Raw genomic sequence first — 25661 nt, forward strand, 5'->3', positions numbered from 1 at the left:
GCTATGAGCATCCAGCTCTGACCATTACTATATGTACACATACCTGAGGTCAATTAGTGGTAGTTTCTTGATATTTCAAGTGTACTTGAAAAGCTTTGCAGGTTATACTGCAAAAGCACTGCAACCACAATGTAGTAAATACAGTTGGCTTCTGTTATAATGTCAGCAAGCCAACAAAATAATTTCATAATTATAGCTATTGCCAGTGGCTGCCTCTATGCCCCAAGTCATAGCTGTTGCCTGCAATTCATATAGGTAAAGTTTCATAAAATGAAAAGCAGCAGTAGCAGCATTAGTCCTTGATTCATTGTCTGTGTGAATTAATCAAAACCAGGAGGCCTTGATCAAGAGAACAAGCTGAATCTTGCCTTAGCCACATATTCATCTGATATAAGGGTATGAAGAGAAGCATAATTATGTCCTTACTAGTACCACATAACAAACTAGTGCTGCAAGCTGAATCTTGCCTTATTGTGGCATGACTTGTGGCATGAGTTGAGCAGGCCACAGATTGATTGTCTGTCCACAAGGTGGCTCATTAGCTTATCTATTGACAGCCTCAAGAATTCATCTAGTGCTTGTATGGCATTGTCTGCCCAGTGTGAATCCGGCAAGATCCAGCTTGTTGCCAGCTTGTTGCCATGTGGTAGATGTCAGATAGAGTGTGGGGAGCTAATGAGCACCACTAAGGCAAGACTCAGCAGCACCTCTCAAACCTGCCTGGTTTTGATACAATGAATGTAACATTAAAAGGAGCAGTGGTGTACTGCACAGAACCATAGATTGAAAAGGAAGGGGATTGGAAAGGACCAGGCCTCCCTGTGTAAATGGTTGAAACACTCCACGTTATGATTTCGCGCTCGCGATTATTTTTGTTTTGACCGTACTCTGGTTGTATTTCAACTGTTTCTAGCTCTCCTATCCACTAGCGATCACTCAGAGGCTGGGAGGTTACTCTAGAGAAGTAAGTTTACACCACTGACAAGCTCTAACTTGTCTAAGTCTGCTGTCTTTACTCTGTTTTTAGTTTTTGTTGAGTATAGTTGAATTACTCCAAATTACTCCATGTCAACTTTTCTCTTTCTCTGCTGCGACCTGCTGCGAAGCCTAAACAGCAAAAGACATTGCTTGACTTGGTTATTATGTATCTAAGTGCTATATATAGAATGGTTTCATGCCATGGATAAGCTTTACTGTTCATAAACGTTTGCAGTATAGTCTATACTTTTAGACAAGCTTTACTGTTCATAAACGTTTGCAGTATAGTCTATACTTTTAGACACACCACAGGCCTTGACCTCTCACGACTTCATAGTAAGGGCTATTCCTTCTTTTATAACATTTATTTGTTTAGTGATAGTGGTTGCGTTGCTTAGTCGACCTTTTAGAGCTATATTCTCTTTACTTTAGAATATTCAACATTAAAAGTGATCAATTTCACCATTTCTGTGTACAGCACATTGTATGGCAGCCAAGACAGGTAATGAGCATGCTGACTATAAAATAATCCCTTTGTAGTGTTAGCCACGCCCTATAACGCGGAATGTTTCACGCAAACATTTTCGTTTCCAATCCCCTTCCTTTTCAATCTATGACAGAACAGACTGAAGAAACGTGACCTTTTTACAGACAGCAAAAACAAAGACAGCAAAAACAATTATTCATGTTTAGACCCTCACTTGGAAATAAGGCTCGATTAAAACGGGGGGGGGGGGGGGGGGAACAAGCAATGGTACTTCGAGGTACGTTGTTTCCAATCCCTCTCTACTGTATCTATTGTTCCACAGTACTACTGCAGTCCTTTGCAGGCTATGAAACATGGGTGGTACTTCTGAGGTACGTTGTTTCCAATCCCTCTCTACTGTATCTATTGTTTCACAGTACTAATACAGTCCTTTGCAGGCTATACTCTAGAGCCACTGCAACCACAATGTAGTTGTTGTGTTATTTTAGTCCACCCACACACCCAAAAATAATAAAGGTCAAAGTGAAGTGTGGTGGTTTGTTGATTTGTTGAAGCAGTCCCTTCTAGTGTAATGTTGATGTTTGGATTTGCTTGCTGCAACAGAATCAAAAAATGGAACAGAACTTTTGTGCCTCTACTGTACATTGCACTCAGTTGTTGTTCGTATTCCATACACGTGCTCTTGTTCTTTTGCACCCGCGAAAATTCCCGCTATACGGTACATACATTCCCACAATACGGCTGAATCAGTGTTCTACTTCACAAGTGAATAATTTCCGTGGAGGACAAGGTGCAGTCGGCTTTGTTTTTTGGTCCGTTGTGTGCATCCATTTTATGCATATAGCTATACTGTATTATCCGAGGCGCGTGGAAGCCACGGGTATAATAGTCCGTTGGTTTGTTTGTCTGTTTGCGATTAAATCCACTCACCTGGATGCCATATCACACAACAAGTTATAATAATGTGTTTGTGTACCCATGAGGTGCGTGGAATTGACTGAGGAAATTTCTTCTGAGGGCTCTCGAGTCATTTAGCGAAAATATGCACCTACTAAACTTTTGCTATGGGTACATATACCTCGTTTTGAGACGTAGCACTTCAGTGCTCCAGTTCATTATCAGTATGTCGGGACAACATGGAAATGATTACCTGAATTGAAAATTGCACCCAAAATGCAATTAAGTAACCTGTCATTTCAAACAATTTTACAGTATGCACCGTAGTTGATGTACTTGTAATTACCGCGCCAACTCACTGAATACATTATTTAAACCCTTCCTTACACCACATACACCACATACATGTTACCATTGACATTCACCGTTTCACATACAGTTTGCCCAATATCCCTCACTCTAGATCTCCACTTGTTCCCCTACTATCCCCCAACTCCTCCCCACTTTACTCATGTGATGTGATAGACCTCCTTTAGAGCTACTGAATGTATGTGTTAATGACATACAGTACACATCAACCCCACCCCCTCACACAGATCCACCCCTCTCTTGTCTAGCTCACGCACGACTGACCAGAGACGAACCTCTCGGATTGACGCCTCTTTACACTCTTCATCATTCATGGATTACTTGCCCACCCACCAGTGGTCCCTATATTGACTATAGTTACGCTAGAGAAGCTGGCTGTTGTTACAACGACTGCTATACACGTACATGTAACAGTGTGTTTCTGCACTCAAGAATTTCAACGGACAAGTAAGTGTTAGAGCGACAGTCACATTGCTGGATTATTGTGTTCATTGAACATTACTAACCCTCCTCTCAGGTACATGTACCATGTGGCTGAGGGTGTGGGGCTCTACTCTTAGGAGACCTGGAGGGTGGTCACACAGACCAGTGGGCACTTGTCAAAAGGTCAAGGGTTAGTCGTTGTTCAATTAATCAAAGGAACCACACTGGATCATACGTACGTGCTCGTAATGATAGACTGCAAACTAGATTTAGTTGTGCAGTCCACTGATGACTCCCGGCACAATAAACATAGGGGAAGAAAAGGTCTAGACCTTCTGGGCCACATGCGCCATCTACAGGGGATTTTGCTATAAAACCAATTTGCACATGGCGTGATGCACATTATTTTGTATTGCTAGAATGTTTTGTGAGTCATATGTGATTTGCGAGTGTTGATCAATTCCCAAAATAAAATCCCAAAACCTCAATTAGTATTATTAGTATCAATTACACACAATCCGGTAGGTCAATTTTTCTGCTGATTTGGCTTGCAAAATAATTATTCTAGTAATACGAATAACTATTTTGCGGAATTCATGTGTACGTCTGTTATAGCTTACTTTGTTTTCTGGGCTAGTTAGATCCTGTCGGTGTGTATTGTGTGCATGCATGCTATAGCTCTATACCCCCAATACACTTACTAACACACAGCTTCACTCTCTCAGCCCCCCCCCCCCTGCACACACACACACACACACACACACAGCTAACACTTGGCCTGAGGTGCACGCTCGAACTCGTGCATAGTTATTGCTCACTACCCCCTGCGTCTTGTTCATTATTCAGCTCGGACTTCAAAGGTGAGTACATTGAGAAAGTTTAAGTTTTTGGGTGAGAATTATGCTGGTATAAAGGGGTAACTATATGCAGGCTTTGGAAACACATGTCTGTACGGAAACATTACTCTGCGCAGTTAAGGCCTGGGTCAGGCACTGATAAGATTAATTTTATTCATTGCCTACATTTTATGTAGATGATGTAGATGATGTAGTGTTAATGAGATTCATAATGTTTATTAATGTTATTCATTGCACATGACGTCATAAGGTCAATGTATTTGCTTAGCTAGCTGCTAGAACTATTATAGATTATCTTTGGCAACAAATACGGCGGACTTAAACAAGGTAAGAGTAGCTGTTTAGGCCCTCAAAAGATAGAGTATGTTGTTATGATTATGTTTTCTTGATGGGAAGTAAAAATGTCCAAAACTTTCTTAGCTATGCTAGCTTCTTTAGGTCTGACAGCCACTCTAGAGGTAGGCTATTTTGTGTATCTCAAGAATACAATAACTCTTACTCTTCCCATCAAGGATACTAGTACCTAGCTATGAGATGTTCATCTAGCCTTGTTTTTGAAGCTTGATCTTGGCATCTTCAACGCCGTATTTGCAGTTCTCTTTCTGAAAGTGGCATGACGTCATCACCGTTTATGGGACTAATTAGCATAATTGAATTAAGCTAATTAGTTTTTTGGAAAAAGAAAACATTGAGCTTCATTTTGGATCATTTTGATGCAGCATACACTGTATATTGCAAATAATACAGCAGTATGAACATAGTGTAAATTTTGGTGTTGAAATCTGGACCCGGGCCTTAAGTGCGCAGAGTAGTTATGGGTGATTCCTCAGACTACATGGCTATAGTGTAAACAGTATCTCTGTTATGTGGCCATTATAAAGTTTGTGAGGTTGCTTGTGATGTCAATGATGTGGTCTATGTTGTGCTCATGGTTTACATGAAGGCTGTTATTTTGAGAATAAAATACAGGTCAAAATTTTCTTGAGCATAACTACTTTGGAGTGCAACATAACATGTACAATGTAGCTGTCAAGAAGGGCTTCACTAAACCCGGGTTTGTAATTGCACACCTTGCACGTAGGAGTTTAATCGAGTGATCCCTGTAGCTAGCCGTCAGTCGTGTCTAAGGTTGGTGCCCTCACCAGGAGCTGGGGGGGGGGGGTATAGCTCTAAGAATCGCGATAATTATGTATAAATATTGTCACAACTGAACATTGTACGTATTTTAAGCAGTACATTAGCTATAAGCCTGTGTGTGTGCAGGGGGGAAGGTTGTGTACAGTATAATTATTAGCTATGAGCTTGTGTGTGTGTGTGTGAATGAGGGGGTTGTTGAGGGGGTTGTACATGCATGTCATTTGAGAAGATGAGATGAGGAGGTGAACAATGTTTTAACACACAATGACACACACCATAATTATGTCCCCAAGCACCAACAAAAAAACTTGGTGTTTGAGAGGAACAACAAGCTTGCCTGAGGGTGGTATAGTAAGAGTGCAAGTGGCAGACAATCAACACCTGGTATAGTAAGAGTGCAAGTGGCAGACAATCAACACCTGGTTTTGACCCTGACGTAATGACAAAAATCAGAGACACTTTCTAAAAATAGAACTGCCCATATTCATTTAGCCAATCGGATTGCAGTATTTATGACCGGAACTAGGAGTATAAAAAGTCGCTATAACCTGTAAATCGCTGTCTTCTTCGAGGGATTTTTTGCACCACACTGCCGTCTCAGCCCAGCTCTACCGTCTCACTCTACCTTTACCTCTCAACAAAGCATCTTCAGTTTCTGTTCTGATGGCTTGCCCCACTTCCCCCTCTTCCCTCCCAAGGTTAGATTTACTGTGTTAAGTGTATTAAGTAACGCAGAGCCTCTAATTGTACAAGGAAAAGCCAGTTCACAAGGCCAAGGGAGGGCAAATAACTCTGCCCCCCATTCATTCTTTCCAACCTAGATGAAACCTACCTGACAATGCGTTGTCATAATAATAATCTTGGCTGTATAGCCACTGCCAATAGCTGGCTTGTCTGGTTTTGTATAAGCATAAGGAGGAAATGTATTCCAACCATAGTGTGTACACCTGCCTCACTTTTAGGGTGCTAGGACAAATGGTATGCTGCTGGTTGCACTCACACTTTTTGTGTGAGTTTCCTAAACAATGCTTTAGCCAACACTAAGTATTAGTTGGACTAGGTGTAGTAGGTTACTTGTACAGTGGCCCTGAAGGCTACTAGTAGTTGACATTCGAAGTAGGTAGTTGGCTTAGCTGCTTAGCCTTTTTTTTTGTTACCTACATTCATTCCAGAAAAGTATGCCCAGAGACACCAGACGTTTTTCTCTCCCACGCTACTAATGAGAAACTAAATGGCTGGCCTCGAGGCTAGGCAAAACCAAAGGCTCAGAATTAGCGCTTTTCAACTCCATTCTTCCAACTAATCACCTCATAGCTAGCTGCTTACCAGCTCGTTTGATTGGCTACCACTAAGGTTTCTCCAATGACCTTATTAGGCAATAAACTGAACTGTAAGGTCATTACTGTAAGTATTTGATATGGCTTTGAGATCAACTGTGCCTCATAAATGCCATAGACTAGGATCTACGTGTAGCTAGCCAAGTTCAAGTTCTTAGCTTTTGCTGCTTAACAAAGTTTTCACCAAGATCTGCCACTACTGATCTACAATTGTGCTCTTATTAGGCCATGCAAAGTCAATTTGTAGTTTCTCAGGCCCTCACGCTTGGAAATTGGCAGCTTTACAAAAAAGTTAAATATCACGTGACCTCAAATTAAAGGCACTAAAAGAAAAGGATAAACTTGTATGGTTTTTTGGTCATGAATATAATTATGACTAAAATTAATAAGTTAAAATTATGCACTTCCGCTTATTGAGGAAGTTAGAAGTTAGAGGTGTGTTTTCAATTAAAATTCTATGAATATCATTATCATTAATATTTATCAAATGCCTCAATCCGCTTGCTATTTTAGGAATAATAGCCTGAGAAACTACAAATTGACTTTGCTTGGCCTTATTCTGTGGTTGCATTTTTGGAACACTTTGGTAGTTAGAGCATGGCTGGGGGTAGTTAGAGCACAGTTGGTGGTCAAAACAATTTATTTTTAGCATCAAATTTATTAATTTCAGCAAACTATTGTAGCTACAACTCTCCATGGTTGCAATGCGAGTACAGCAAGTGACTCAAAGCTTCTAGCCATGCTATCTTGGATTTCATTTGCAAACAAAAGCGTAGTTCTCAAGTAAAGAAGTAAAGGTTACCAGTAGATTGAAGGCCATTGCTGTCTCTCCAGAATCAGGAATAGCAAAATATGTTCGTAGAACCTTGCTCTTCTACTTAGTAGTTAGCTCTACACTAGAGCGCTAGCTATTGGTACTGCAAGAGCAAACTACAAACCAGTTAATGCACCGTTTTATGCTCGTGCTCTGTGGATATTATTGGCCTCGCGGAAGTTCTCGGCACTCGCAACAGTGCATTATTAACTAACACAAAAAAGCAATTTGAGAGACCAAACCAAACCAAATTATCGGGGTTTCCATTGGATGTATTGATTCACCCACTGCTTGTAACAAATTTTTCCACAATGGGACACCGTACAGTTTCAAAAGGGCCAGGATATACGAAGAGGACAGGACCAAATCAGAAAGCTTGAAGGAGAATGAGAATGAGTGTAAGTGTAAGTCTATAAGAGTTGTATTTTATTGGAATATGTTTGTAAGGTTTGTCTATGATCCAGTGGATCCGGTGGTGGTCACACAATTGTCGGATGATGCTCAAATACATGCCTGTTTAGACAGGAATGTTGCAGTGCCCTCGCAGCGGCGAAACGGACAACTACTACCACCATCTCAAGGTAAAGTTTACACCCTGTGAATATTGTGCCTCATGTGTTCCTTAAAATTTGTATAGGCGCAACTGCTCGGGATAGCCGCACGAACATATGTCGGTGGCTACAAACCATGGCGAGAACCGTATTCGACAACGAATTCGTGACAGAACACACACCATCAAGAAACGGAATGGACAAAATTGTCGACGGTTTATTTTTCCACCGATTGGAATTTGGTCACGTAGGTGCCTTTAGATAGTATGATATTTGCCTGCACTGAACTTGTGAAGTATGTGTCGGGGGGGGGGGGGGGGTGGGTTATGACTCTAGCTTTTTCTCTAGCAGTCCCACAGCCACAGCAAACTCCAGGAGATAGTTAAGATAGAAACCTGGCTTCCCAAGGAGTTCGAGAGAGCATAAGCAAGACTAGCCTCCTTCACTGGCCTTCATAAAAGAAGGCCTGCTATCGACTGCTTGCGCATGCGCCAAATTATTGGATATTTTTCCCGTAAAATTTCCTATAATACAGAATTCATCAGAGAAAATATCCTAAAAGTCATACACAGAGCTATATAGCTAGCTAGCTAGAGACAGAGCTGAGTAGGTTTTTTCTTCTGATAGAATCAGTAGCAGTAGTACAGTAGACTTTCACCAAAGTTAATGTTAAATGGGCGTGGCCGTCCATATAGGCTCTTGTCAGCTTTCACTCCGTTCAGACGATTGTCATCCACACTGTTGCAGGCTGTGAATCTTTTGTTAACATAGCAGGCTAATTAACATAGCAGGCTAAGGGTAGCTATCAGATAATGCTATCCAATGGGCTAGAAACCTTCAATCGAAGTTTCTATCTACTTCATTCCATCCACTTCCGTTCGTTGTGATGTCATAGTTTTACTGATGTTATCCAAAGCCCCAGATACCGCGGGGGGGGGGTATTAGCGCATGCGCAAGCAGTCGATACCAGGCCCACTTCCCTAAGTGAAGTGGGAAGTGCGGCCTGGGATCGAGGCTAAAGCAAGACCAGAAGAGAAAGTGGTAGCAATATACTAGCATGCACCTTTCTTTTGTGCAACGATATCCGACATGGAATGATAATGATCACCAAGGTGATTGTAGCGCATGTGCAAACGGTGTATACATTCGAGGTTAAGCCAGCCGCCTTCACCGTAGATAGAGTCTCTTACCTCGAATGTATACTCTATGCCGCCCCACCAGAGGAGGTACAGGACTAGGAGCTATCTGTGCCACCGCCACCAAACAAACAGCCTCCGCCACATTCGAGGTTAAGCCTGCCGCCTCCTCCTCCTTTTGGCACTACTCACCCCTCATAGTATGCAGCTCTACAATTCAGTAAATTGTTGTGATTGAATCATCCGTTGTTTTCTGTCTATGCTCATTTTCTTCACATGATAGCTTCGTAGGACTTTGTTGTAGCTCTTGAAAGTAATTTGAGTATTTCCTTGCATCACACTCATCCATAGTAAGCTACAAACTATTGCAAATAACATTGCTATCGCTTGCCACTCAAAATGGCCGCCCACCCATAAATTGGCCGGAAGTGGGCGTTCATAACCTCTACACTTTTATCACATTTTTTCCTTTGGCAGGTGAACCGTCTGGCTGGGTATATGGGGGGATACAGCAATTGGCAAGCCAATTGCGAGCAAGCCGGAGTCTCGTTGGGATTGATCTTAATAGTGACTGGAAGTGAGACTAAAATGGAAATCGCGCAAATGAATGCTGGACCTTTCATTTAATATTTCATTCAATATCGCTGTTGAACTGTTTTGTCCCATTTATTTGGGCGTGGCCCCACCCTGGACGTGTTCCACTGTTTTTTGTCATATTGCACTGTTTTGTTTTTGTCCTTGTTCTCCGTCTATTGTTGTTGTCTATTGCACTGTTTTGTTTTTGTCCTTGTCCTTGTTCTCCGTCTATTGTTGTTGTCTATTGCACTGTTTTGTTTTTGTCCTTGTTCTCCGTCTATTGTTGTTGTCTATTGCACTGTTTTGTCTATTGTCTATTGTTGATTTTTATTAACATGACTTGTGTGAATGAAAGTACTGGCTCATAAGAGTCTTTGTTTGCTGGTCAAGTTTGACTGTTGCAGCTGCCTTTTGTTTGTGTATATTCCAGATTATTCAAGGTTGATGCATGTGATTATGGGGACACTATAGGCCACCATGCACAGAGAAAACACATCACCTATGTTACCTAGTATACACTCTGTGAAATAGAATCCTATCTCTCTGGTAAGTACTGGCTCATAAGAGTCTTTGTTTGCTGGTCAAGTTTGACTGTTGCAGCTGCCTTTTGTTTGTGTATATTCCAGATTATTCAAGGTTGATGCATGTGATTATGGGGACACTATAGGCCACCATGCACAGAGAAAACACATCACCTACGTTACCTAGTATACACTCTGTGAAATAGAATCCTATCTCTGGTTAGAACAATGTTGGTTAGAAAACACTACAATGTAGCTAGCTATAGGTAATATTAATAGATCTACTGTGTACCAAAACACTTCCTTACGTGCAAGGTCCCCCTCACTGGTCTGTGTACATACGAGCCTTTAATCCGACTGTTGTCCCTGAGGCCCAGATACCATACAATTTAGGATGACAATTTCGTGGATGCTAAGACTAGTATGTGTTCATATATATCTCAAACAATCGGTGTACGTGTCTTAGCATCCACGAAATTGTCATCCTTGATTTTTGTGAGTAAAGGCTCGTATGTACACAGACCAGTGAGGGGAGTGTGGGGGGTGTGGGGGACCTTGCACGTAAGGAAGTGTTTTGGTACACAGTAGATCTATTAATATTACCTATAGCTAGCTACATTGTAGTGTTTTCTAACCAACATTGTTCTAACCAGAGAGATAGGATTCTATTTCACAGAGTGTATACTAGGTAACGTAGGTGATGTGTTTTCTCTGTGCATGGTGGCCTATAGTGTCCCCATAATCACATGCATCAACCTTGAATAATCTTAGTCTCGAGGCCAGACTCCTCCCGGGGGAGAGAGTTTGGCAAACAGAGTCACTTTTCTTGGTTTTCAGACAGTCAAAAGTGGGCGTGTCAGAAATGGGCGTGGTGACGATGCTAAAACTGGCTGGCTATTACAGAGGTTTTCAGGTTGCTTGTCACATAGAGCCGCGCATGCGTATCAATTATTCTATTGTATGAACTTTGGACTCCACTGAGACACGTGGCTAGGCTAGCTTGAAAAATGAATGAGTGATGATGAATCTTAGTCAAAGTGCTATTAGAAACTTAGTACAACACAGTGTGACAGTAAACAGCGGTAGAGTTAGGGTTACTCCACTGTCAGGATGCCAAGGTCACCCTTTGTCGAATGAAAAGTCTACCAAACTGGACAAAATTGTTTTGAGAGCAGTGTGTAAGGACGATAGTAAGGTGTGTCGATCTTTTACCCTTCGTAATATCGATACTGCTCTAGTTTGTTCATGTGATGATCTGAAGATAGTAATAAGAAGCCAACTGTGTCAAGATATTACACAGGAAGACTTTGATGTTGGCTACGTACGTGGATCTACTGTGATACGGAGTCGTAGTGAAGAAGACGTGTATGAAGTTTTGTCTGATTTAAACAAGCCCAATTGTAGTTTAACACTATGGTGTGATGGTCTTAAAGAATGCATTCCAGTTACCACAGCAAGAGGAAATAAGAGGAAAAAAACAGCATCTATAAATGAAGACAGTGTTAAAAAGAAAAAGAAAAGTGACACCAGTAAAGAAGACGAGGTCCAGGAGACTGTGGAAAATCTAAAAGAAAAGTATGGGTCGAAATTCACATTGATGCAGTATCGCATTTGGGGAGAAATGATTACTGGTGGTTTACACGAGGGGTTGGACGATCCCCCAAATACAACAATGTTTGCTAGGTCTGGAGGAGGAACTCCTTATCGCAAGAAAAGTCAAAACTCTGTATCTCATATAATGAGTGAAGCTGCAACAGCCATAACTTCTGCTCTCTCCAAAAGATACAAGTGCAGTTGGTAGTAGTCTTGCAAAGGTCATTGAAGGTCGATCAAAACTGTATAGACAGCTTTCAGAACTTCAAAATTTGAAGAGCACAGGAATTTTGTCTGAAAGTGAATTTTGCTCCGAGAAAGAGTCGATCATGAGTCTCCTTCATCACCTGAACAAAACTGTTTCTTAATTTTTTCCAGTTAACAGAATTTCAATAAAAAATTGTGCATGTATAATAGTTGTACGTATTAATAATTGTTGTCCTGAATTATAAATATCCAGAATGTGTAATGAACTTTAAGCAGTCCTCCTTGGTGACCATGCTGAATGCCGTAGCTAACAGAAACCTTGGATTAGTAGTGACTTGAAATAAAGCATTGTTTTGTTTCATTATGCTTTTTACTTCACTAAACACTTCCTCTGCTGGGTTTAGGTCTGGAGAATAAGGAGGCAAAAACACTAATCGAGCACCGAATTGATTCTCAATTAAGTCTTCAACTTCTGCTACGTGATGGACTGAAGCATTGTCCATTATAACAACAGAACAGGGGTTAAGATAGTTAAATGGTTGTAATATAGGTAGAAGAGTTGTAGTAAGAAAGTTTTCAAACCTCGCACCATCCATTGTTCCGGTAATAATATCGATATTATGTATTCCTTTCATAGATATGATAGGTATGCAGGAGTATCGAGTTCCTCTCACAAGTATTTGGTGATCTTCTGGTGGTATACCTCGTATGCTATACCCCCATTTTCTTGTGCTATTACGTCTATCACATCCAGTTTCATCTAGCCAAATTAGCATAGAAGGGTCATACATGGAGATTTCAGCCATAAACTTTGCTCTGAGTTCTTCACTGCGTCTGATAGGGATATGTTTGATCACTTGTCTAGAGCACCCCATAAACTTCAATGTTCTGCAAATGGTTGCTACCAAACCGTGCCACTAGTTTGGTCTGTATCTCATACAGGTAGATTCCTGTGTTTTCAGTGATCAATCTTAGCAAGACAAGTTGCTCAAATTCGCCTAAGAGCTTAGGAGGTCCATGTTGATGAGTTGCTGGATGAACATCACCAGTTTGATTAAACTGTGTAATATATCGTTTAATAGTTCTTTCACTGACACAAACGAGCTCAGATACTTCTGCTATTGAAAGATTCTTAGCTAAATACAACCAAATTACTCTCCAACGAAGATCATTTGAGTACGGGTTAGGCATGTTGACAATCCTTCAGCACTGTAAGTTCAAATATAATTTAATTATGCGCATGCGCACTTCACCTTCACAAAGGCTTGTGACAAGCAACCTAAAAACCTCTGTATCTCTACTCCTATACAGATTTAGTGAGATTTTAAAAATTCTCTGTACTTGAAATAACATTTTTAGTTGATGTATACAGGAATTTAAGTTAGCTATTGCCTACTGGCATAGTTTTAAAAATGACAAAGGTCAAGTACTATCAACCTCCTCTGTGAAGTGGAATCATGTGACAGTTTAATTGCATTCTTGCGAATCTGATTGGAGATGTCAAATTTTGACATCTGAACCAAGAAAAGTGACTCTAAATGCCAGACCCTCTCCCTGGCACATGTCAGATCACGTGCAAGGGAGTGGTCTGGGGCCAGACTAGAATAATCTGGAATATACACAAACAAAAGGCAGCTGCAACAGTCAAACTTGACCAGCAAACAAAGACTCTTATGAGCCAGTACTTTCATTCACACAAGTCATGTTAATAAAAATCAACAATAGACAATAGACAAAACAGTGCAATAGACAATAGACAACAACAATAGACGGAGAACAAGGACAAAAACAAAACAGTGCAATAGACAATAGACAACAACAATAGACGGAGAACATGGACAAAAACAAAACAGTGCAATATGACAAAAAACAGTGGAACACGTCCAGGGTGGGGCCACGCCCAAATAAATGGGACAAAACAGTTCAACAGCGATATTGAATTGAAAGGTCCAGCATTCATTTGCGTGATTTCCATTTTAGTCTCCCTTCCAGTCACTATTAAGATCAATCCCAACGAGACTCCGGCTTGCTCGCAATTGATTTGCCAATTGCTGTATCCCCCATATACCCAGCCAGACGGTTCACCTGCCAAAGGAAAAAATGTGATAAAAGTGTAGAGGTTATTCGGGAACGCCCACTTCTGGCCAATTTATGGATGGGCGGCCATTTTGAGTGGCAAGCGATAGCAATGTTATTTGCAATAGTTTGTAGCTTACTATGGATGAGTGTGATGCAAGGAAATACTCAAATTACTTTCAAGAGCTACAACAAAGTCCTACGAAGCTATTATGTCAAGAAAATGAGCATAGACAGAAAACAACGGATGATTCAATCACAACAATTTACTGAATTGTAGAGCTGCATACTATGAGGGGTGAGTAGTGCCAAAAGGAGGAGGAGGCGGCAGGCTTAACCTCGAATGTGGCGGAGGCTGTTTGTTTGGTGGCGGTGGCACAGATAGCTCCTAGTCCTGTACCTCCTCTGGTGGGGCGGCATAGAGTATACATTTGAGGTAAGAGACTCTATCTACGGTGAAGGCGGCTGGCTTAACCTCGAATGTATACACCGTTTGCACACGCGCTACAATCACCTTGGTGATCATTATCATTCCATGTCGGATATCGTTGCACAAAAGAAAGGTGCATGCTAGTATATTGCTACCACTTTCTCTTCTGGTCTTGCTTTAGCCTCGATCCCAGGCCGCACTTCCCACTTCACTTAGGGAAGTGGGCCTGGTATCGATTGCTTGCACATGCGCTAATACCCCCCCCCCCGCGGTATCTGGGGGTTTTTGATAACATCGAAATGCTCAGTAAAACTATGACATCACAACGAACGGAAGTGGATTGAATCATAGATAGAGTAGAAGAGGGATTGGAAACGGAAGTACCCTCGAAGTACCATCCGTGTATCTCCGCGGTTTTAATCGAGGCCTACTTTTTACACGAGGGCTAAACATGAATAATTCATGAGAATTGTTTTGCTCTCTGTAAAGAAGTCCACGAGCAGTTCTGCTGCTAAACATCAACTTTCTCTAATACTTGATGCCATATGGGACACAGGACACTATTTAGTTACAAAGCCTTAGCTATATCAAAGGTACTATAGGAACACAAGCATGAAAAGCGCTCTGTGTACCTCTAGCTACTTCACGACAATCGAGATTATATTTTCTTTGTGATACCTACTATCAGGGGGCATGTGATTCAGTAATGGGGGTAGCTCTGAGATGTATGCTTTGGACACAATAAGTTTCCCGGGCTTTTGCGGGAGTTATGAGGAGATACACGGATGGTCCCAGAGCCACTACGTAGACTTCATTGTAAAACATCACGTGAATCACTTCCGTTTCCAATCCCTCTTCTACTCTATCTATGATTGAATGAAGTAGATAGAAACTTCGATTGAAGGTTTCTAGCCCATCGGATAGCATTATCTGATAGCTACCCTTAGCCTGCTATGTTAACAAAAGATTCAGAGCCTGCAACAGTGTGGATGACAATCGTCTGAACGGAGTGAAAGCTGACAAGAGCCTATATGGACAGGCCACGCCCATTTAACATTAACTTTGGTGAAAGTCTACTGTACTTCTTTTATGAAGGCCGGTGAAGGAGGCTAGTCTTGCTTATGCTCTCTCGAACTCCTTGGGAAGCCAGGTTTCTATCTTAACTCTCTCCTGGAGTTTGCTCTGGCTGTGGGACTGCTAGAGAAAAAGCTAGAGTCATAACCCCCCCCCCCGACACATACTTCACAAGTTCAGTACAGGCAAATATCATACTATCTAAAGGCACTTACGTGACCACACGCCAATCGGTGGAGAAATAAACCGTCGACAATTTTGTCCATTCCGTTGTTTGATGGTGTGTGTTCTGTCACGAATTCGTTGTCGAATACGGTTCTCGCCATGGTTTGTAGCCACCGACATATGTTCGTGCGGCTATCCCGAGCAGTTGCACCTATACAAATTTTAAGGAACACATGAGGCACAATATTCACAGGGTGTAAACTTTACCTTGAGATGGTGGTAGTAGTTGTCCGTTTCGCCGCTGCGAGGGCACTGCAACATTCCTGTCTAAACAGGCATGTATTTGAGCATCATCTGACAAGTGTGTGACCACCACCGGATCCACTGGATCATAGACAAACCTTACAAACATATTTCAATAAAATACAACTCTTATAGACTTACACTCATTCTCATCCTCATCCTCCTTCAAGCTTTCCGGTTTGGTCCTGTACGGTGTCCCATTGTGGAAAAATTTGTTACAAGCAGTGGGTGAATCAATACATCCAATGGAAACCCCGATAATTTGGTTTGGTTTGGTCTCTCAAATTGCTTTTTTGTGTTAGTTAATAATGCACTGTTGCGAGTGCCGAGAACTTCCGCGAGGCCAATAATATCCACAGAGCACGATCATAAAACGGTGCATTAACTGGTTTGTAGTTTGCTCTTGCAGTACCAATAGCTAGCGCTCTAGTGTAGAGCTAACTACTAAGTAGAAGAGCAAGGTTCTACGAACATATTTTGCTATTCCTGATTCTGGAGAGACAGCAATGGCCTTCAATCTACTGGTAACCTTTACTTCTTTACTTGAGAACTACGCTTTTGTTTGCAAATGAAATCCAAGATAGCATGGCTAGAAGCTTTGAGTCACTTGCTGTACTCGCATTGCAACCATGGAGAGTTGTAGCTACAATAGTTTACTGAAATTAATAAATTTGATGCTAAAAATAAATTATTTTGACCACCAACTGTGCTCTAACTACCCCCAACTACCCCCAGCCATGCTCTAACTACCAAACTGTTCCAAAAATGCAACCACAGAATAAGGCCAAGCAAAGTCAATTTGTAGTTTCTCAAGCTATTATTCCTAAAATAGCAAGCGGATTGAGGCATTTGATAAATATTAATGATAATGATATTCATAGAATTTTAATTGAAAACACACCTCTAACTTCCTCAATAAGCGGAAGTGCATAATTTTAACTTATTAATTTTAGTCATAATTATATTCATGACCAAAAAACCATACAAGTTTATCCTTTTCTTTTAGTGCCTTTAATTTGAGGTCACGTGATAAGCGTGAGGGCCTGAGAAACTACAAATTGACTTTGCATGGCCTAATAAGAGCACAATTGTAGATCAGTAGTGGCAGATCTTGGTGAAAACTTCGTTAAGCAGCAAAAGCTAAGAACTTGAACTTGGCTAGCTACACGTAGATCCTAGTCTATGGCATTTATGAGGCACAGTTGATCTCAAAGCCATATCAAATACTTACAGTAATGACCTTACAGTTCAGTTTATTGCCTAATAAGGTCATTGGAGAAACCTTAGTGGTAGCCAATCAAACGAGCTGGTAAGCAGCTAGCTATGAGGTGATTAGTTGGAAGAATGGAGTTGAAAAGCGCTAATTCTGAGCCTTTGGTTTTGCCTAGCCTCGAGGCCAGCCATTTAGTTTCTCATTAGTAGCGTGGGAGAGAAAAACGTCTGGTGTCTCTGGGCATACTTTTCTGGAATGAATGTAGGTAACAAAAAAAAGGCTAAGCAGCTAAGCCAACTACCTACTTCGAATGTCAACTACTAGTAGCCTTCAGGGCCACTGTACAAGTAACCTACTACACCTAGTCCAACTAATACTTAGTGTTGGCTAAAGCATTGTTTAGGAAACTCACACAAAAAGTGTGAGTGCAACCAGCAGCATACCATTTGTCCTAGCACCCTAAAAGTGAGGCAGGTGTACACACTATGGTTGGAATACATTTCCTCCTTATGCTTATACAAAACCAGACAAGCCAGCTATTGGCAGTGGCTATACAGCCAAGATTATTATTATGACAACGCATTGTCAGGTAGGTTTCATCTAGGTTGGAAAGAATGAATGGGGGGGGCAGAGTTATTTGCCCTCCCTTGGCCTTGTGAACTGGCTTTTCCTTGTACAATTAGAGGCTCTGCGTTACTTAATACACTTAACACAGTAAATCTAACCTTGGGAGGGAAGAGGGGGAAGTGGGGCAAGCCATCAGAACAGAAACTGAAGATGCTTTGTTGAGAGGTAAAGGTAGAGTGAGACGGTAGAGCTGGGCTGAGACGGCAGTGTGGTGCAAAAAATCCCTCGAAGAAGACAGCGATTTACAGGTTATAGCGACTTTTTATACTCCTAGTTCCGGTCATAAATACTGCAATCCGATTGGCTAAATGAATATGGGCAGTTCTATTTTTAGAAAGTGTCTCTGATTTTTGTCATTACGTCAGGGTCAAAACCAGGTGTTGATTGTCTGCCACTTGCACTCTTACTATACCAGGTGTTGATTGTCTGCCACTTGCACTCTTACTATACCACCCTCAGGCAAGCTTGTTGTTCCTCTCAAACACCAAGTTTTTTTGTTGGTGCTTGGGGACATAATTATGGTGTGTGTCATTGTGTGTTAAAACATTGTTCACCTCCTCATCTCATCTTCTCAAATGACATGCATGTACAACCCCCTCAACAACCCCCTCATTCACACACACACACACAAGCTCATAGCTAATAATTATACTGTACACAACCTTCCCCCCTACACACACACAGGCTTACAGCTAATGTACTGCTTAAAATACGTACAATGTTCAGTTGTGACAATATTTATACATAATTATCGCGATTCTTAGAGCTATACCCCCCCCCCCCCAGCTCCTGGTGAGGGCACCAACCTTAGACACGACTGACGGCTAGCTACAGGGATCACTCGATTAAACTCCTACGTGCAAGGTGTGCAATTACAAACCCGGGTTTAGTGAAGCCCTTCTTGACAGCTACATTGTACATGTTATGTTGCACTCCAAAGTAGTTATGCTCAAGAAAATTTTGACCTGTATTTTATTCTCAAAATAACAGCCTTCATGTAAACCATGAGCACAACATAGACCACATCATTGACATCACAAGCAACCTCACAAACTTTATAATGGCCACATAACAGAGATACTGTTTACACTATAGCCATGTAGTCTGAGGAATCACCCATAACTACTCTGCGCACTTAAGGCCCGGGTCCAGATTTCAACACCAAAATTTACACTATGTTCATACTGCTGTATTATTTGCAATATACAGTGTATGCTGCATCAAAATGATCCAAAATGAAGCTCAATGTTTTCTTTTTCCAAAAAACTAATTAGCTTAATTCAATTATGCTAATTAGTCCCATAAACGGTGATGACGTCATGCCACTTTCAGAAAGAGAACTGCAAATACGGCGTTGAAGATGCCAAGATCAAGCTTCAAAAACAAGGCTAGATGAACATCTCATAGCTAGGTACTAGTATCCTTGATGGGAAGAGTAAGAGTTATTGTATTCTTGAGATACACAAAATAGCCTACCTCTAGAGTGGCTGTCAGACCTACAGACCTAAAGAAGCTAGCATAGCTAAGAAAGTTTTGGACATTTTTACTTCCCATCAAGAAAACATAATCATAACAACATACTCTATCTTTTGAGGGCCTAAACAGCTACTCTTACCTTGTTTAAGTCCGCCGTATTTGTTGCCAAAGATAATCTATAATAGTTCTAGCAGCTAGCTAAGCAAATACATTGACCTTATGACGTCATGTGCAATGAATAACATTAATAAACATTATGAATCTCATTAACACTACATCATCTACATCATCTACATAAAATGTAGGCAATGAATAAAATTAATCTTATCAGTGCCTGACCCAGGCCTTAACTGCGCAGAGTAATGTTTCCGTACAGACATGTGTTTCCAAAGCCTGCATATAGTTACCCCTTTATACCAGCATAATTCTCACCCAAAAACTTAAACTTTCTCAATGTACTCACCTTTGAAGTCCGAGCTGAATAATGAACAAGACGCAGGGGGTAGTGAGCAATAACTATGCACGAGTTCGAGCGTGCACCTCAGGCCAAGTGTTAGCTGTGTGTGTGTGTGTGTGTGTGTGCAGGGGGGGGGGCTGAGAGAGTGAAGCTGTGTGTTAGTAAGTGTATTGGGGGTATAGAGCTATAGCATGCATGCACACAATACACACCGACAGGATCTAACTAGCCCAGAAAACAAAGTAAGCTATAACAGACGTACACATGAATTCCGCAAAATAGTTATTCGTATTACTAGAATAATTATTTTGCAAGCCAAATCAGCAGAAAAATTGACCTACCGGATTGTGTGTAATTGATACTAATAATACTAATTGAGGTTTTGGGATTTTATTTTGGGAATTGATCAACACTCGCAAATCACATATGACTCACAAAACATTCTAGCAATACAAAATAATGTGCATCACGCCATGTGCAAATTGGTTTTATAGCAAAATCCCCTGTAGATGGCGCATGTGGCCCAGAAGGTCTAGACCTTTTCTTCCCCTATGTTTATTGTGCCGGGAGTCATCAGTGGACTGCACAACTAAATCTAGTTTGCAGTCTATCATTACGAGCACGTACGTATGATCCAGTGTGGTTCCTTTGATTAATTGAACAACGACTAACCCTTGACCTTTTGACAAGTGCCCACTGGTCTGTGTGACCACCCTCCAGGTCTCCTAAGAGTAGAGCCCCACACCCTCAGCCACATGGTACATGTACCTGAGAGGAGGGTTAGTAATGTTCAATGAACACAATAATCCAGCAATGTGACTGTCGCTCTAACACTTACTTGTCCGTTGAAATTCTTGAGTGCAGAAACACACTGTTACATGTACGTGTATAGCAGTCGTTGTAACAACAGCCAGCTTCTCTAGCGTAACTATAGTCAATATAGGGACCACTGGTGGGTGGGCAAGTAATCCATGAATGATGAAGAGTGTAAAGAGGCGTCAATCCGAGAGGTTCGTCTCTGGTCAGTCGTGCGTGAGCTAGACAAGAGAGGGGTGGATCTGTGTGAGGGGGTGGGGTTGATGTGTACTGTATGTCATTAACACATACATTCAGTAGCTCTAAAGGAGGTCTATCACATCACATGAGTAAAGTGGGGAGGAGTTGGGGGATAGTAGGGGAACAAGTGGAGATCTAGAGTGAGGGATATTGGGCAAACTGTATGTGAAACGGTGAATGTCAATGGTAACATGTATGTGGTGTATGTGGTGTAAGGAAGGGTTTAAATAATGTATTCAGTGAGTTGGCGCGGTAATTACAAGTACATCAACTACGGTGCATACTGTAAAATTGTTTGAAATGACAGGTTACTTAATTGCATTTTGGGTGCAATTTTCAATTCAGGTAATCATTTCCATGTTGTCCCGACATACTGATAATGAACTGGAGCACTGAAGTGCTACGTCTCAAAACGAGGTATATGTACCCATAGCAAAAGTTTAGTAGGTGCATATTTTCGCTAAATGACTCGAGAGCCCTCAGAAGAAATTTCCTCAGTCAATTCCACGCACCTCATGGGTACACAAACACATTATTATAACTTGTTGTGTGATATGGCATCCAGGTGAGTGGATTTAATCGCAAACAGACAAACAAACCAACGGACTATTATACCCGTGGCTTCCACGCGCCTCGGATAATACAGTATAGCTATATGCATAAAATGGATGCACACAACGGACCAAAAAACAAAGCCGACTGCACCTTGTCCTCCACGGAAATTATTCACTTGTGAAGTAGAACACTGATTCAGCCGTATTGTGGGAATGTATGTACCGTATAGCGGGAATTTTCGCGGGTGCAAAAGAACAAGAGCACGTGTATGGAATACGAACAACAACTGAGTGCAATGTACAGTAGAGGCACAAAAGTTCTGTTCCATTTTTTGATTCTGTTGCAGCAAGCAAATCCAAACATCAACATTACACTAGAAGGGACTGCTTCAACAAACCACCACACTTCACTTTGACCTTTATTATTTTTGGGTGTGTGGGTGGACTAAAATAACACAACAACTACATTGTGGTTGCAGTGGCTCTAGAGTATAGCCTGCAAAGGACTGTATTAGTACTGTGAAACAATAGATACAGTAGAGAGGGATTGGAAACAACGTACCTCAGAAGTACCACCCATGTTTCATAGCCTGCAAAGGACTGCAGTAGTACTGTGGAACAATAGATACAGTAGAGAGGGATTGGAAACAACGTACCTCGAAGTACCATTGCTTGTTCCCCCCCCCCCCCCCCCCCGTTTTAATCGAGCCTTATTTCCAAGTGAGGGTCTAAACATGAATAATTGTTTTTGCTGTCTTTGTTTTTGCTGTCTGTAAAAAGGTCACGTTTCTTCAGTCTGTTCTGTCATAGATTGAAAAGGAAGGGGATTGGAAACGAAAATGTTTGCGTGAAACATTCCGCGTTATAGGGCGTGGCTAACACTACAAAGGGATTATTTTATAGTCAGCATGCTCATTACCTGTCTTGGCTGCCATACAATGTGCTGTACACAGAAATGGTGAAATTGATCACTTTTAATGTTGAATATTCTAAAGTAAAGAGAATATAGCTCTAAAAGGTCGACTAAGCAACGCAACCACTATCACTAAACAAATAAATGTTATAAAAGAAGGAATAGCCCTTACTATGAAGTCGTGAGAGGTCAAGGCCTGTGGTGTGTCTAAAAGTATAGACTATACTGCAAACGTTTATGAACAGTAAAGCTTGTCTAAAAGTATAGACTATACTGCAAACGTTTATGAACAGTAAAGCTTATCCATGGCATGAAACCATTCTATATATAGCACTTAGATACATAATAACCAAGTCAAGCAATGTCTTTTGCTGTTTAGGCTTCGCAGCAGGTCGCAGCAGAGAAAGAGAAAAGTTGACATGGAGTAATTTGGAGTAATTCAACTATACTCAACAAAAACTAAAAACAGAGTAAAGACAGCAGACTTAGACAAGTTAGAGCTTGTCAGTGGTGTAAACTTACTTCTCTAGAGTAACCTCCCAGCCTCTGAGTGATCGCTAGTGGATAGGAGAGCTAGAAACAGTTGAAATACAACCAGAGTACGGTCAAAACAAAAATAATCGCGAGCGCGAAATCATAACGTGGAGTGTTTCAACCATTTACACAGGGAGGCCTGGTCCTTTCCAATCCCCTTCCTTTTCAATCTATGGTTCTGTGCAGTACACCACTGCTCCTTTTAATGTTACATTCATTGTATCAAAACCAGGCAGGTTTGAGAGGTGCTGCTGAGTCTTGCCTTAGTGGTGCTCATTAGCTCCCCACACTCTATCTGACATCTACCACATGGCAACAAGCTGGCAACAAGCTGGATCTTGCCGGATTCACACTGGGCAGACAATGCCATACAAGCACTAGATGAATTCTTGAGGCTGTCAATAGATAAGCTAATGAGCCACCTTGTGGACAGACAATCAATCTGTGGCCTGCTCAACTCATGCCACAAGTCATGCCACAATAAGGCAAGATTCAGCTTGCAGCACTAGTTTGTTATGTGGTACTAGTAAGGACATAATTATGCTTCTCTTCATACCCTTATATCAGATGAATATGTGGCTAAGGCAAGATTCAGCTTGTTCTCTTGATCAAGGCCTCCTGGTTTTGATTAATTCACACAGACAATGAATCAAGGACTAATGCTGCTACTGCTGCTTTTCATTTTATGAAACTTTACCTATATGAATTGCAGGCAACAGCTATGACTTGGGGCATAGAGGCAGCCACTGGCAATAGCTATAATTATGAAATTATTTTGTTGGCTTGCTGACATTATAACAGAAGCCAACTGTATTTACTACATTGTGGTTGCAGTGCTTTTGCAGTATAACCTGCAAAGCTTTTCAAGTACACTTGAAATATCAAGAAACTACCACTAATTGACCTCAGGTATGTGTACATATAGTAATGGTCAGAGCTGGATGCTCATAGCTCAAATTGTAAATGATTGATTGGTTGTGCAAGACCTACATCTATTTTTAGAGCATGTATTGATGTGTTTAGCCTTTTTTGAGTGAATCCTAGGCGTTTAAGTAGACAGCATAATGTGGCAGCACTTTAGATCTACCAGTAATCTGAACTTCTGAAGCAATTGGGTTTTCACAAATAATTTCAATTCATCGTGAGATCATCTAGACAGTGCTCCCTTGGGCTGGCTTTAAATAAGCAGCGACACATCTCCAGTGAATTGAAATCTATCAACAACCCTCGGGCCAAACATGTAGTAGCTTCAGCAACAAACAATCTAACTATCTGCTGCTTCCTGATGGTACAGCAATGGACAAGCTTTTGCCATACCATTCTCCACCTCAAGAAGAAATAAAGTATACAAAGGGGGTAAATGGAAGCATCAGTCAACCAATAAACACATCCTGGGTACATTTGGTAATACTTTAGAGCACTTGGGTAAAAGCAGCAGTCACACTGAGCCTCACACTGAGCCAAAACAGACGGTAAAGACCCACTAGACAATAAACATTAAGCGACACACGAGTCCTACGTAGCTCTGATAAAGGGCTGATTGTACAACCTAACACAACTATTATCACTGTATACTCACCAGACTCGTAGCTGGTCACACGTTCCTTTGCTACATGTACTTGCTCCTCTCCTATGTTACTGAGACGAGATTGGCCAGCTCACTCCATGTTGGTCGTCCAGACCAACCCTTCATCCATTGGTCAATCACTTCTGTCAAGCAGCCAGCACTGTCGTTGGGACACGAATCACAACACACTGTGACAAAAAAATACGGTAAATACCCCCTACACAATAAATTGGCTTCATCTCCAATGGGTATATAGGGTCACGCTTTCACAAGCTAATTGTTCTCTGCAAGGACAAGAGATGCAATACATAACACTAAAAGCAAATTATCAGTACTACTGTTAGCACACACGACGACATGTATATAAAGAGGCTAGCTCTGAACCAGGTTTCTTGGCCTGGCTAGCTAACTCATACCTCCCCATGTAAGACACAGAAATGCGTGGGTAGAAGGACCTGAGGGGATGGTGATATCCAATGGTTTAGAGTTAGAGGTACACACACAGTTGGAGGATCACAACCATTTGTAATGGACACACGTATATAACGAAACAGACACTTTAGGTACATGCGTGTACATGGATTATGACAGAGTCAGGGATAATTTATTAACTGTGGAGATAAAATGCACGTACATGGCTAGTATTGCATTATAAATTTACATACATGCTGGTTTAACACATTACTTTGTAACCCTCACCTTTTACAGCAATCTGCTGACAGTCACTGGAGGTGCTTGGTGATCCCAAACCCTAGGCTCCCACTGCGGAGGAGATAACGTCTTTGTACAACCTAGCAATATGTACAATCGTCCCAAAAGAACGAGTTGGTCTTTGCCATACCTGGAGTGGTGTATGTGCTGTGTGTGTATATGACACATGTGCTTATAGGCTGCATGTCACAAAGACAATAATAATGTACATGTGTACATACAAAGATTAATGACTAATGCTGTTTATGATATTGGCAACGGTTCGAATTAAGAATTAATTGTACGTATACTAAGTACTTTACATGCATCCATTCCTTAAAGGCTACAATAACTGTCACTGCTGGGCAATACTGTAGGCCGATACACCTCACCTTGATGATTATAGTGCAAGCAAGTAGCTAACTTTGGGACGTAACTATACATTGTCGTGTATAGTTACACATAGAGTGCTTTTGGGGTGAAACTTAAGAATTAAACGTGAGAAACAAATGACCCACATCGAAGAGGGTACCGTATAACACGTTGACTTACTCTGATCGAGTCTTGTCTCTTGATCTCTGTCGTTCTCAATGTGAGTGAATCGGCAGCCAAATTCCTGGTTGGTAATTAGATCCATGAAAGT

General features: G+C 41.3%; 2 protein-coding genes and 1 long non-coding RNA gene across 5 annotated transcripts in view; 2 read left to right on the forward strand and 1 right to left on the reverse strand.

Moving 5' to 3' along the window:
• The window catches only part of LOC135339094 (uncharacterized), a 10673-nt gene extending 767 nt beyond the window's left edge, over positions 1-9906 (forward strand). Inside the window, exons 2-9 of one of the 3 annotated variants that reach the window (XM_064535214.1) lie at positions 2959-3178; positions 3249-3389; positions 3921-4014; positions 5442-5846; positions 7627-7703; positions 7764-7880; positions 7937-8097; positions 9464-9906. In XM_064535214.1, the coding sequence (XP_064391284.1) occupies positions 5812-5846; positions 7627-7703; positions 7764-7880; positions 7937-8097; positions 9464-9613 (540 nt within the window). In that variant the 5' untranslated portion in view covers positions 2959-3178; positions 3249-3389; positions 3921-4014; positions 5442-5811 and the 3' untranslated portion in view covers positions 9614-9906. Of the gene's footprint in view, positions 1-2958; positions 3179-3248; positions 3390-3920; positions 5847-7626; positions 7704-7763; positions 7881-7936; positions 8098-9463 lie in introns of all 3 variants that reach the window. The other 2 variants (XM_064535215.1, XM_064535216.1) reach the window with 2 other exon arrangements.
• Positions 9907-13629: 3723 nt separating this feature from the next.
• LOC135339081 (uncharacterized) lies at positions 13630-24480 on the reverse strand. The gene is made up of 8 exons (XM_064535205.1): positions 24341-24480; positions 20543-20762; positions 20332-20472; positions 17870-19804; positions 16073-16116; positions 15896-16012; positions 15679-15839; positions 13630-13968 (listed from the first exon to the last, which is right to left on the reverse strand). Exons 4-8 carry the CDS (start codon positions 17902-17904, stop codon positions 13888-13890), a joined length of 438 nt encoding a protein of 145 aa, XP_064391275.1. The 5' UTR covers positions 17905-19804; positions 20332-20472; positions 20543-20762; positions 24341-24480; the 3' UTR covers positions 13630-13887.
• Positions 24392-25288, forward strand: LOC135339082 (uncharacterized). Its single transcript, XR_010395836.1, has 2 exons — positions 24392-24534; positions 25037-25288. It is a non-coding gene; the product is annotated as an uncharacterized LOC135339082 (long non-coding RNA).
• Positions 25289-25661: the final 373 nt, after the last annotated feature.

This window comes from Halichondria panicea, chromosome 7 (assembly GCF_963675165.1).
Source record: "Halichondria panicea chromosome 7, odHalPani1.1, whole genome shotgun sequence".
Classification (NCBI taxonomy): domain Eukaryota; kingdom Metazoa; phylum Porifera; class Demospongiae; order Suberitida; family Halichondriidae; genus Halichondria; species Halichondria panicea.

Coding starts and splice junctions, on each gene's coding strand:
- LOC135339081 (XM_064535205.1), bottom strand. CDS start 17,904: ATGGCTTGCCCCACTTCCCCCTCTTCCCTCCCAAG. Junction 16,117..17,869: donor TCCCCCTCTTCCCTCCCAAG/GTTAGATTTACT, acceptor GACACCGTACAG/GACCAAACCGGAAAGCTTGA. Junction 13,969..15,678: donor ACCGATTGGCGTGTGGTCAC/GTAAGTGCCTTT, acceptor TTCCTTTGGCAG/GTGAACCGTCTGGCTGGGTA.